Raw genomic sequence first — 13843 nt, forward strand, 5'->3', positions numbered from 1 at the left:
GAATTGTGAAGAAACTTCAAATGCTCAGTGCAAGGAAAATGAAAAACCATTATTCTCAGGTTCCAGGAGAATTGTCAAATGATGATCCACAGTAAATACAAGGATCATTAGCAGGTTTTTTTTCCTGGAATTTAATACGAGGGAACATCACAAACCAAGATTTATTGTAACTTCAGGACTATCCAAGACTTAAAAATTCCAGTTTACCCTTTCAGATGTTCTTTTAAACTGTGCTTTGCATGCTGGGAAAACCCACTGTACCTTGCCTTTAGCCTGGTAGGCAACATCCAGAAATGCTGGGGGGTTTATTTGTTTGTTCATGTGGTGGTTAAAGAATTGAAGGAACCTTTCCAAACTTGGATGGTGCAAAAGCCGCCAGCTTAATTAAGGGCTGTGAGGGCCTGGCTGTGCTGGGCCAGAGGAGGCTGCTTTGGATGCATGATGACTTAGAACCATTGAAACCATTGCAGGCTTATTGCTGGTCATGTTTTGGCCTTTGAAACTTCTTTTTTTGGTTTCTGTGACATGCCCTTTTTACTTTTTATCACACAGAGTACTGGCTGGGAGGTAGGTAACTCCATCTTAGTTAGCAAAGAACACTAATTGAGTTTCCAGATGACTCACGCCAACGCTTGCCCACATGTGCTAGTTGTGGGTGTTTCTGTTGCTGTCTGCTGTTTAAAACAATTCATTAACCAAAGACATCCCAATAAACCATGGTTGTAGTAGGAATTTCTTCATAAGCAGCTGTAGGTAGTGCATGGATGCTGACGTGTTCCACTAATGAGGTTCTTTGGTGAATGAGCCACTGTATCATCACTAGTTTGTTTTTATAATTTGTTTATATTTCTTTCCATCAGCATTGACACAGAAAATCATCCCTCCATACCATATTTTCACCCCACCCACAGGGGTCGATTTAAGCACCAGTGCTCAGAGGTTCCAATCACAAACCTGGTTTGCTGCAGGTGCACCTTTGATCTCAGAGGAGAAACTGCTTCCTTCTGTTCTCAGTCAATTTACATAGGGGTTTATCTGGCAGTAAAAGGGCTCAGTTGTGTTAACTGGGGCCAATTTTGCTGCCTGGGTTTTTGAGGAGGCTGTGTGCTCACAGTTCTGCAACACACGAGAACCACGCTTTTGGGTTAAAAATGGACAAAGCAATCAAATGATCTGCAGGGCCACTTTGACTCCAGCCCTAGTCCAGTTGGCACAGTGGGTGCATGAGCATAGAGAAGTCTCAGAAAGCACTAAAAAGCTCTGTGAATATGATGTTCTTTGTTTAGGCTTCATCTTTCCAGTTTATTTTTGCTTTTCTATGGATCAGGCAGCTCATTTTGGGCCACCTCCCTCCAGGTTTCCACCACACATTTACTGAACCGAGGCTGAGACAAAAAAACCTTTGGTGTTGTGGGACATAATTGAGGCTGGTGATGTCTGAATGTCAGTTTCAATTCCAGCCTGGCAAAAAATGGAAATTTTTTGCAGCTTAAAATAAACTCTGACACTTCAGGGCTGGCCCTGGAAGTCATCCCCTTGTCCCCATGGAAGGTCCAGGCAGACACAGCCCAGGAGAACCTGTGCTAGGTGTGGAAATGATGTAAATGTGTTCAAGCCAACAAGGCCTGTGAGCATCTGTTTTATTATTCTGCCCCTAAATCGACCCCTGGAGAGACTCCTGCCATTGGTTATGATTCTAACACCACTTGGTCATGTTTTACTGCATGGTAAAAGACACCGTGGGTTCAGCTCTCGTCTGTCATTGTGCTCCTTCATTGCCACACTTTTTCTGACCTTTGTGCTTTGTAGCTTTCAGGTTTGTTGCATGTTTTGCCCTTTTTTTCCCCTTCCCCTTATTTTAAATATTTTAATGGATGCTGCCCCCCCCCTTTTTTTTTTAATTTTAAAATTTATTTGCTGCCAATTTGCTGCTTGTTTGTTTTATGGAATTTCCCTAATTAAATACTTTCTGTTTTCTCCTCTATCGCCCTGGTTGCTGACCCTCCTCCCCACTCTTACTATTGTCTGTTGTGGTAAGTTCCTACTTGTGGAATTTTTTTTCCCCTTTCTCTGCCCCTTTTCCCCCACCTTCCCTTTTTGTTTTTGGTTTGGTTTTTTTGTTTTGTTTTACACTGTGGAACCCCCAATTTCATTTTAGCAAAGAGCTATGCCAACAGCAGCACCCCCATCATGGCACAAGGAATGTGGTGTTGCCAACTACAAGCATTGCAGTGTCCTGGGTCTGGCACCAGAGCATTCCTGAGCTTCCTTTAAACACATCAACTGATGGGCTTTGTGTGCTTATTCATGGAATAAATGTTGAATTCATTCTATTTGTTTGCTTTCTAGTTAGGAAAATTAAGAAAAAATCTTTTCATGCTGTGCCACAAGTATTTAAAAACTCTTTTTAAGCTGTGCATGTGGAGGTTGCCAGTGGATAACAGGGCTCCAGGAGCTGATTCTTTCCCAAAAAATCAGTATTGGAAGACTTGGAGTAGTTGGCAACACTGCAAAGGGCCTTGGTTAAAATTGAGCAGGAAAATAACAGTACTGAGTTTGGTAAAGATGGGTTGGTTTCTGCATTTTGAAGGAGTTGCTTTTGTTCCTGCACCCTTCAGGCAGCTGCTGCTGTCCTGGTGGAGGAAGCAATGATCCCTCTTGCATCTGATTTATATTTTTTTCCCCCCAAATCTTGTTGGCAAAGCTTTTTGTGTGCGTGCAAGAGATAACCCCAAAACTTTATTCCCAGCAATTTGAAAGGTATTTACCATGCATAATAACAAATCATGAACCTTCATAAGTCATGGTGGCTGTTACCTGCTCTGCCAGTTGTGTGATGGCTATTCAGTGTTCACCTTCATTCTCTTCTCCTCCCAAAATCCTATTATTTTTTGGATAAAATAATAGGAGATAGGATGCTTTTAATAATTCCTCCCTCATATCTGCATTTTTAGCTCTTGCCAGAAACAAGACCACAGAACATTTAATGATTTGTTCAGTTTTCCCTGCTGTGGCTGGGAAGTGGTTTGGTGTTGGCTGAGTTTGAGATGCCAGTACAGAGCTATCCCCTATCCCTAATGCCAGGCATGGAGCTGATCCCAGGGAAGTGGCAGCTCCTGAATATCCCTGGCAGACCTGGAGTGGTCTGGAAGTGTTTCCCCCAAAGGGATTTGCTCCCATTCTCTTGCCTCCAGGCACACATTCCCAGCATGAGTTGCATCAGGGGCTGACAGTGCTCCTTTTTGCTTCCTCTGGGATCCCTTTAAGCATCTGGGATCCCTTTTCAGCATCTGGATTTACCAGGGAGAGCCAGAGCAGCATGGGGATGAGCTGGGAGCTGACCTCACACAGGGACAGGAATCTCACCAGACTGCCCTGGAGCTCCCCAATGCCCCAAAACTGATATTATATGCATTTAGTAAATGCCAGCAGGACTCCTCAGGGATCTATGCTGATCAACAGACAGCATTCTCTTCCTCCCTTATCATTTTTACCCTGCCTGTAAAAAGGAGCTGCCTGGGCAGGTGTCCATGGCAAAAACTCACTTGTAGAGATCTGGTTCTGCAAATGCTTCCCACCCTGGAAAGCCCTGGCCCAGGAGGGAGGAAAAAGTTCATGAATTAGAAATCAGTGTGTCCTCAACCACCCAGTGCCAGGGTTGGGGCAGGATCCCACAAACTTTGGCTCTGGGGAGCTGATCCATGTGGCAGCTCCCCCCAGGCAGACACAGAGTCATGGAGTGGTTTGGGTTGGAAAGGACCTTAAAGAGATCAGGTTCCAGCCCCACCTTCCCCCGGGTGCTGCCTTGGGAAAGACTTTGAGAAAGGAGCCCTGGAGTCAGAGCCTTCTGTCTGTGACAGTGAGATGGAAGCTGGAAATGCTGAGTGTTCAGGGATTTTAGTGTGGATAGTGTTATCCAAAACTGTGGCTTTGAAAAGGTAATGATGAGGAAAAAAGGGTTCAGTAGCTCAGTCCTGCATGGGTCCAGAGGGATGGGCTCTGGACAAAGGGAAATGGCAACATCCACTAAAGCAGCAGCAGCTCTGCAGCTGGAGTTCCCACCTGGAAGGGCTGCTGGGATCCTGTGGTGTGCTGAAAACCCTGGGGATTTCAGTGGGGCTGGAGAAGAGCCTCTCTCTGCAGGAGGATTCCCATAGGGACAGGCTCTAGAGCAGGGTCCAGGGAGCCTGGGCACAGCCAGGTGTTGCTTTTTTGGGACAAGGGCTGCTACTCACCCCAGGTGCCTTCAGGAGGGCAGAGCTCAGCTCTGAAGTGGAAGGTTTTGGCCCTCAGGCACCTCCAGGGGGATGCCCCAGAGTTTCCTCCAGCCAGGAGAAGGCAGTGGCCATGCCAGTGGTTTTTTGCAGTCTGGAGTTTGCCTGAAGGGTTTATTTACTTTAGTTTGGCTTATTTATCCTCTTTGCCTTCCATAGATCATGTTCACCATCACCACAAGAGATCAGTTTTGCCATAGCAAAATATTAAAATAAAACCTGGCAGTCAGGACACCTGTAAGGGCTGTTTGAAGCCAAAACCTAACCCAGCTCAGGGACACTGAGTGTCCTTTACTGTATCCCACTTGGTCACGAGAGTAAAGGTGAACATTTTGGAGTTTCTTGCTGAAAGGCATCCCTGGTTTGTGCATGCAGCGTGAGTTCTTTAACACAAGCAAGGTGTGTTTAATTTTTAAAGCATTTTTCTTCTCTCTCTCTCTCTCTCTCTTTCTCTCTTTTAATCAGATTTTCTTCGTTGCCTTTCCAGCAAAAAATCTTTCTTGTTTCTCTCCTTTTGTTGCGTTTCGGGGCCAAATTCACCACTGGCTCCCCTGGAAGCAGGTACATGGCACAGGATTGCATCTGCTTTCACCAGGAGTGACTTTGGCCCTCTCTCCTAGGCCGTTCCTAGAGAGTGTAACACCTCCCAGCTGGAATGCTGGTTCAGAAGCACTTGTGTGTGTGTGTGAGTGAACTGGACATTGACTTGGGCCCAACCCTGCAATTCCTGGAGGGTGGATTTGGGGTGATTCCAGGGGTGTCTGACCCCTGCAGAGTCTCTCCACAGGCTTTGGAGAGCCTCAGATAATGATCCCAACAAAGGGATTTGCCAGTGGCTGCCTCTCAGAGACATCTGATGCTTCTTAAGCTGAAAGAGAATGGATTTAGGTGGGATATTGGGATGGAATTGTTCCCTGGGAGGGTGGGGAGTCTCCAGTTCCCAGAGCAGCTGTGGCTGCCCCTGGCTCCCTGGAGGTGTCCCAGGCCAGGTTGGACAGAGCTTGGCACCCTGGGACAGTGGGAGATGTTCCTGCCCATGGCAGGGGTGACACTGGATGGGCTTTGAGGTCCCTCCCAACCCAAACCATTCCATAATTCCATGATGGCACCTCCAGGCTCCTCCTGGGTTGGGAGTAGTCATTGCAGGGTTGGGCTAATGGTCGTAACTGATCCATAGAATTCCATGTTAGTTTATAATTCCATTGTAGTGTTTGCTGCTAAATGCATCCATGCTGAGTTCCAGGTGTGTTTTTTTTTCTTTTCCTTCTTTCTTTCTAATTTTTTTTCCCTTGTTTTTTAATTTCCTTCAATTTTTTGCATAAATTCAGGAGCCTGCCTGCAGCCGTGCTTGGGGGTGTGCGTGTCTCCATCCTGAAATAACCTCTTGTTTCTCCATCCCTAGGATGGAAAGAGGATGTTTGGCACCTACTTCCGAGTTGGTTTTTATGGAACTAAGTTTGGAGACCTGGATGAGCAAGAGTTTGTTTACAAGGAGCCTGCAATAACCAAGTTGGCCGAGATCTCCCATCGGCTGGAGGTGAGAGTTTCACTGGAAGTTTAACTGCTTCCCATCAGTTGTTTCTCAGGAACAGCCCCTCAGAAAAGCAGTTTGGGTGTCTGAGAGCTGGGGCTGGTGTCCCCTGCCCTCCTGCTGGTGCCACCTCTGTGGGAGGAGAGGAATTCCCTGATCAGAGGCTGTCCCTGAAAATTTGTGGTGTTCCCATTATCTTTCTCCTCCAGTAGGGTTCTCCAAGGCATAGACTGAGTCTTTGTTAGTCTCTTCTTTATCTTCTGGTTTCTCCAAGATGTCCTTGTGGTCCATAAATTCTGCATTCCAGATGTCCAACCTCAACAGTCCATCTCTCTCTCCCAGCCTTTGTTCACTGAAGCACAGCAGAGTTGGTTTAACAAAACTTAAAGCTCCATTAATTTTCCCAGGCTGTGCTCCCACAAAAGTAGGTTATGAGTGTTCTTAAATGCTGGCTGAGAGTAATTTAGGAATATCACAGTATTTTCTAATTATTATACATATATAGGTTATGATTAAAACAGGTAATTTAAATGTTAATTAAAATCATTAAGTGAAATTTAAACATTCTATCATTTCCAACACCAGTGGATCCCAAACTGACCCGTTTTAATTGCACACAGACACAGAACAAGCCCAAATGCCTCATTCAGAACCAGGCACTGTTGGAAGTCTTTCCTGCTTATCAGGGCTTGTTTTTTCCCATTGCCCCTGGAATGTGACTGTTGGGATTCTCCTCACATTCTGTCAAAGGCATGTGGAGCTTCACCTGCCCTGAATGTGCCTTTGCCCCCAGCCCCCATCAGGGCTGCATTTGATGTTTTTTCCTTTCTCTTTGGTTGTAGGGGTTTTATGGAGAAAGGTTTGGGGAAGATGTGCTGGAGGTGATCAAGGACTCAAACCCTGTGGACAAATGTAAACTTGATCCCAACAAGGTAAGGGCACAAGTGCAGGTGTAAAGTAGAGCAGGTCCTGAATGGGTGAAAATGCAACGGGACAAATTCTGCCCTTGATTTCACCACGTGGGCAACAAAATCCATGTACTGAGCATCTTGTGGCTGCTTGGCAGGAGAATTTGGGAAAATAAGTCCAGCAAGGGATGCAGGATTGGCCATTCCCTTCCCTGCCCTGGTAGTGGTGGGTAGGAAGGGAGGAGGTGAAAGGGCAGAGGCTGTGCTGGCCTTGCTCTGCTGGATGCAAGGAAGGAGGGGCTGTGCCATTCCCTGGCTTTTGTGCAGCTGCAGCCTTTCGTCACCTTTGTACCACATCCTTTAAGAGTAGCAGAAAGAGCAGGAGCAGGCCTGGGAAACAGGACTGTGGCTCAGGGCAGGGCAAGAAAGAGTTTAGATTGGATATTGGGGAGAAATTCATTGTGAGGTGGTGAGGCCCTGGCACAGGGTGCCCAGAGAAGCTGTGGCTGCCCCTAGATCCCTGGGAGTGTTGGAGCCACCTGGTTTAGGGGAAGGTGCCCCTGCCAGTGGTAGGGGTGGGCTGGATGGGCTTTAAGCTCCCTCCCACACAAAGTATTGCATGATTCCATGATGTGAAAGGCACGAGAAGGGAAGGACAGCGAGCTGTGCTTCACCCAGCCCACAAACTGGCAGCAGCCCCTGGGTCCCTCCGGCGTGAGCGGGATTTTTGAAGGCAAAGCCCAGTCCTAGTTTGTGCAGTGGTGGTGTTGGGAGGACACAGCTCCAGCTGGGCCAGCACAGCTGAGGAGCACATTCCCTGCTGCAGGCCTACATCCAGATCACCTACGTGGAGCCCTACTTTGACACGTACGAGATGAAGGACAGGATCACCTACTTTGACAAGAACTACAACCTGCGGCGCTTCATGTACTGCACGCCCTTCACGCTGGACGGCCGCGCCCACGGCGACCTGCACGAGCAGTTCAAGCGCAAGACCATCCTCACCACCTCCCACGCCTTCCCCTACATCAAAACCAGGATCAACGTCATCCACAAGGAGGAGGTGAGGCCGGAGCGGGGTGGGGAACGGGGCCTGGTGGTGCAGGAGGCTCCCTCAGCTCCATTCCAGCTTGCCTCAGGAGCTTGGTGTGGGAATGTTCTTCACTCGGCATCACCAAGTGTGGTGGTGTCCCAGGATGAGGGAGGAGATGAGAATCTTGACTCCATGTTTCAGAAGGTTGATTTATTATTTTATCATATATATTATATTAAACGAAAATGATTACTATAACTATACTAAAAGACTAGAAGAAAAGATTTCATCAGAAGGCTAGCAAGGAATAGAAAGGGATGGAATGGTAATGAAATCTTGTACTGCTTACAGCTTCAACACAGGTGGCTGTCATTGGTCATCAAGTAAACATTTCACATGCTGGGTAAACAATTTTTAAATCACATTCTAAAGCAGCAAAACATGGAGAAGTTGAAGCTTCTCAGCTTCTCAGGAGAAAAGATCTTAACAAAAAAATTTTTCATGAAATATGTCCATGACAGCTTAGGAGCTCCTATGGATTTCTCCCCGTTGCCATTCGACCCAAGCTGAGCCCAGCTCATTCAGGGATGTGTCTGCCCCACCAGCTCAACACCTGATACATGGAGGGGTGCTTGGAGAGCCCTGCAGGCTGGGCTGGCTTGGTCCTGGAGCAGCCTGGTCTAGGGAAGGTGTCCTGCCCATGGTGGGGTGGAAGGGGATGAGCTCTAAGGGCCCTTCCCACCCAACCATTCCATCATTCTGTGGTAATGGAGCTTTGCTAATTTTCCAAGGGTGGGCAGGATCAGATGTGGTCACTGGGACGCTGTGAGCAGTGACCCAAAGGGACACGAGTGGCACTCAGAAACATCTCAGACAGCTCTGGGGTGCCCAGAAACACAGCTAAAAATCAAACCTGTTCTTGATGTCCCTGAACCAGGATGATGCATTTCTGAGGTCCTGTTGGTGTCCTCCACCCCTTAGTGGTGCCACCCTGTGGAGGTTTTTTTTTTGTTTGTTTGTTAAGGTTGGGATTAAATGTGTGAGATGTTATTTTTTGTTTGGATGTAGATGTTTATTAGTTTTTAATTTATATTATAGCTTTATAAATTGTGAGTTTTATAATATTTTAATAAATTAAAAATGGAGTTATATTTTTGAATATGGTTTTTTAAGGATAAATTGTTAATTAAGAAATTATATTTAAATTACTTTTATTTTAATGTAATAATTATTTGTAGTTTGTAATGTGGATTTTTAATTTAATTATATAATGTTTAAATTATAATTTAATTTACTTATATAATATTTATCTTATTTAATTTAATTATATAATATTTATAAGAAGGTGAAGAAGGATTAGTTTTTATTTTATATATTTATATATATAAATATATATATTGTTTTATATCTATTATTATATTTTAAATTTAAAGCTTTTTATTATGTGATAGTATATACTTTTATCTAAATTATATATTTAGTTAATTTGTATTTAGTAATTAATACTAAATTTTATATTTAGTAATTATATATTTTAGTTTTATTATTTAATTTGGAAGCTTTTTTTATGGTTTTAGGTCAAATGGGGTCTCTTGGGGGTCAGTAGCTGTCAGCACAGAAAGTCTAAGATTCTCAGAAAACAGGGTTCCCCCACCACCCCACTATGGCCTGGCTGTTGCTGAAGGTCTGTGCCTGGTTGCTAAGCTCAGCCATAACAAAAATCCTCTTCTGGCTCCTTGCTCAGATCATTTTGACCCCCATCGAGGTGGCCATCGAGGACATGCAGAAGAAAACCCAGGAATTGGCTTTTGCCACCCACCAAGACCCTGCAGACCCCAAGATGCTGCAGATGGTGCTGCAGGGATCAGTAGGTACCACAGTGAATCAGGTGAGGATCACTGTCCCAGCTGGGCTCTGCCATTGCACAGCCTTGGCCTTGTTTCTCAGTCCCCCTGGAATTTTTGCCCTGTTCAGTCTGTGGGATGTGTTTGAGGTCACTTAGGGTAGGTCTAGGCCAGCTGTTCCCAGGGGTTTTGCTATTTGAGTAAGAGTCTTGAAAATGTGGAAAGAGGCTGGGAAGAAACATCCCTCCCTCAGTTACTGCTCCTTCCGGGCATTGCAGTTGTTTCTGCCTGCTCCTCTTCCCTGAGCTTCCCCTTTGTTAGCCAGACTCTGCAGGATTGTGTCCTGCTGTGGATTTTCAACAAAATGGAAAGCAGTGGAGAAAAACTGAGGAAAAGCTGAAGGAGCCTGAGTAAAGCACAGTGCATAAGCTGGAAAAAAGTCAGCTGGAGTTCTGAGTGCTGGGTTGAGTTTGTGGTGCTGGCAAACACTCCCTGGCTTCCATCTGCATTGTTTAAACTTTGCCTCAGTTGTGAGTTGAGCAAACTTTGTCAGGAGTCCTTATAAAGGAAAACAAATGGAGAATCTGTGCAGTTTCTCACACTGTTTTCCAAAAGCAGAGTTTTAAATAAAACAAAGCAAGGCCTAAAGGCGGCTCAGTTGTCACTGAGGTTGGTGATTAACACCAGATTTCCCAGCTGCAGCTCTTCAGGATGCTTTGTGTAAGGAAATGTTGTGTTTGTGGATGTTTTCTATGTGGCTGAACTTTCTCCAGTGATTGGATTTGACAGTTCCCAGAAGCTCACTGTGCCCCTTCTTCTCCTAAAGGGACCATTAGAAGTTGCACAAGTTTTCTTGTCTGAAATCCCCAACGATCCAAAGCTCTTCAGACACCACAACAAACTCCGCCTCTGCTTCAAGGACTTCACCAAAAGGTATGGAAAGGGTTCCCAGGGCACTGCCAGGTGCAGAGGCTGCTGCCACCCCAGGCAGGGCCATTGCAGTGACCCAGGGCTGTCCTGCTGTCCCTCCACCTGCCCAGTTCCATGTGCAGCTCCTTCCTCACCTGCCCAGCCCTTCCCTGTTGGTGCTGCTGCTCCCTGGCTTCGTGGCCCTTGCTAGCAGGGAGGAATTGATCCCAGCTCAGCTGTGAAGTGTCCCAGAAATCACAACAGGCCAGAGCTCCCAGCCTGGCATGGGCAGGAGGAACTGCTGGACTGGCCAGGAGGTGAAATTTCCTTCTGAAGTGAATTTCTCCAAGCAGAGTGGAGGGATGCTGGCACAATTCCCTGGAGAAATGTGCTGGCTGCTCTGCTTTCCTTGAGTCATGAAAACTGCAGGCTCAGTCCAGCATCTTTTACAGCACCAGGAAATTTTAAAAACCACCAAAATAATTGAAATATAAAAGCGAATAGATCCAGTGGAAGCATAGTTTTCCCTTGTGAAATAAATGGCTTTGCTGATACAGTTGTTTTCCTATCCTTTATTTAAATTACATCTTTGCAAGCAGAAGAGTTCTTGATGAATATCCCAGGCTGCTATTTGTTAATCTCTCCTGATTCTATCCATCTTTAAATCCTCTGGGCCTGGAAGTGGCTCAGTGGAAATCAGCTTTTCATTTCTCTTCAGAGATGATCAATGTAACTGGAGGGTAAATGACAATAAAAAAGGAGTTGTCACCCTGGAAATTGGAGATGTCACATCCTCTCCTTGTCCCCTGGACACCAGGTGGTTCAGCTGAGCCCTGATGACCCAAAGACAAGACAAAGGGTTTTCCCTGTGATCCCAGAGGGACAGAGTTGCTGTTTTTGTCCAGTTGGATGAAGAAGCCTGTAGCAAGGGGCTCTTTCTGCGTGGCCAGCTCTCAGAGGGTTTGTGTTGCAGGTGTGAGGATGCCCTGAGGAAGAACAAGAGCCTGATCGGGCCAGACCAGAAGGAATATCAGCGGGAGCTGGAGCGCAACTACCACCGGCTCAAGGAGGCTCTGCAGCCCCTGATCAACAGGAAGATCCCACAGCTCTACAAGGCAGTGCTGCCTGTCACGTGCCACAGGTGCATATTTGGGGTTCCTCTTGGGGCACAGGGTGTGAAACTGAGGGCTCTGAGCTTCCCGGGATCCTGCACCATCCGTTTGTTTTCGGTCCTGGCTCTCCTGGCTGAGCTCGTCCCCGTTCCCTTCTGTCCCTCTTGAGAGCTCATTCCCTTCCCAGCAGCTGTGGCAGGTGGTGTTTGCAGTGTTCCTTTTGTTCCTCAGCTAGGACAGTCGGTTTTTTGTTTGTTGCCATCCTGCATCCCATTCCTTTTAGATGCAAAACCACCCTCAGCATGGCAGGACTTTATTCCCAATGAAAATTGGATCAGATGCTCCAGGGGGGAAAATTGTTGGTGCTGGAAGACCAGGAAGCTGGAGATTGGGTTTGTGTGAGACAGGACATAAAAATCCCAGTGGGAATCACAGGATCACAGAAGGCTTTGGGTTGGCACCTTCTGCCAGAGCAGGCTGCTCCAACCTGGTCTGGAAAAATTCCACGTTTGGGGTGACCAAAACCTCCCTGTGCAGGTCATGGATTTGGGCTACAGCCACTTTCCAGCCAGGCTGTGGCTCCCAGAATAGGGCCAGGAGTGCTTCCCAGCAGGAACCTGTGAGTCCTGTGGAGATCCCTGGCAGCAGAGCAGGGCTGGATGTTCCTGGAGCTGAACTCGGGGGTTTCTGGCTGGGAGTGCTGCTGGAAGGTCCCTTCCCTCCCTGCCCAGCTTTGGGATGCTGGGAGCTCCCCAGCTCTGTGTCCCACCTGTTCCCTGGCAAATTATTTTCCTGGCTGGCATGATGGGACCACCAGAGTTTCCCTCCCCACCCAGCCAGGCACCCTACAAATGCTTTTGGTGTGGTAATTATTATCTGATCTTCCTGTGCAGGGAGCCTGATACAGGTATGACATAAAATACCCTGAAAATCATAGAATATCCTGAGTTGGAAGGATCCCACAAGGATCACTGAGTCCAACTCCAAGTATTTCTGGCAAATTCCACTTCAGGGATGTGTTTGAAAGATTTAAATAAGGTTTCAGTTGTGCAGGTGTGTACACAGGAATTAAACTTTCTGTCAGTGTTCTGGATGATCCCAGATATAAACCCAAACCCAATTCCTTGGAAAAGCAACGAGTTTTAATGCCAGTGGATTTAATTTTTGTTGTAACCAGCTCTAGGAAATACTGGAAATCAATTCAGAGTCATTCATCTGGTGAGGCTTCTTATTTCACCATGGAAAATCTGAGCTCATCATTGTATTTTCTCTCCCTCAGAGACTCCTTCAGCAGGATGAGCCTTCGCAAAATGGAAATCTAAACGAGTTAAAAACCAAAAAAAAAAAAAAAAAAAAGCACTTAAAAGTTAAGGTTTTGAAAAGAAAAAGAGCCTTGTTATCAGCGCTGGGAATCAAAGAAGTTTTATTGTGAAATAAAACTTGGACTTCATCCTGGACATCCCACACACCTCTTCCTCCATCAAAGTGTTCAGTGGCCAAAAAATCATTCTGAATTGTCAAATGTAGACTTCTCAATGTTTGAAAAGAAAAAAAACCATCATGGCAGTGGTATCCAGAGTATTGGTGATGAGCTGTAAACTTCCCTGTTTTTTAAGGCATTTTTATGACTCAAAGGTACACTAAACGCATTTACTTTTATTTATAGCATTACCTAATGTTAAATTTATTTTACTTTTAGTTCCTATATTTAATTTATATTAGGACCATACGCAAATGCATTTTGGAAGTTTTTAATGTAGTGATGATGCTGATGGTTATTTTGATGGTACTATTAAATATGTGAATGTTTACACTTTAATTCCCTGTGCATTGGACTTCAGGGCTCAGCATCCTTGGGGAAAAGGTTCAGAGCAAGGTAAGTCATGGTAACATTAATTAACAGAGTGTTGATTGTTTATTATCCCTGTTCTTTTGCTGCAAACAAAAAAAAATATATAATAATTCCACCTGTAGCCAGCAGCAGATGGAGGCACAGCTTGGTCCCCCTTCACCTCCTTCAGTCCAGCAGGGGAAGTTTCAGCTTCACTTGTGTGTGTTCATGGACATCTCCACCAGCTGGGAGGTCCCAGCATCTCCTCACCCCTGGGATTAGCAGTGTCCATGCAACTAAACTCATTTGATGTAATTTTTTAATTACAGCCTAATTTCACAGGGCAAAAGAACCTAAATGGTATCACAGTTTAAAAGGGTAGAAAGCATTCTTTGCATTGC

The 13843-nt window shown here is 45.8% G+C and overlaps 1 protein-coding gene across 8 annotated transcripts in view; it reads left to right on the forward strand.

The window, feature by feature from the left end:
• DOCK7 (dedicator of cytokinesis 7) overlaps positions 1 to 13430 on the forward strand; it is a 96719-nt gene extending 83289 nt beyond the window's left edge. For 3 of the 8 annotated variants that reach the window (XM_030226406.2, XM_030226408.2, XM_030226411.2), the window contains 8 exons: positions 553 to 567; positions 5686 to 5811; positions 6648 to 6737; positions 7540 to 7776; positions 9491 to 9634; positions 10417 to 10523; positions 11473 to 11640; positions 12891 to 13430. In XM_030226406.2, coding sequence (XP_030082266.1) covers positions 553 to 567; positions 5686 to 5811; positions 6648 to 6737; positions 7540 to 7776; positions 9491 to 9634; positions 10417 to 10523; positions 11473 to 11640; positions 12891 to 12933 — 930 coding nt within the window. In that variant the 3' untranslated portion in view covers positions 12934 to 13430. The other 5 variants (XM_030226407.2, XM_030226410.2, XM_030226412.2 and 2 more) reach the window with 3 other exon arrangements.
• Positions 13431 to 13843: the final 413 nt, after the last annotated feature.

The sequence above is a fragment of the Serinus canaria genome, chromosome 8, assembly GCF_022539315.1.
Source record: "Serinus canaria isolate serCan28SL12 chromosome 8, serCan2020, whole genome shotgun sequence".
NCBI lineage: Eukaryota > Metazoa > Chordata > Aves > Passeriformes > Fringillidae > Serinus > Serinus canaria.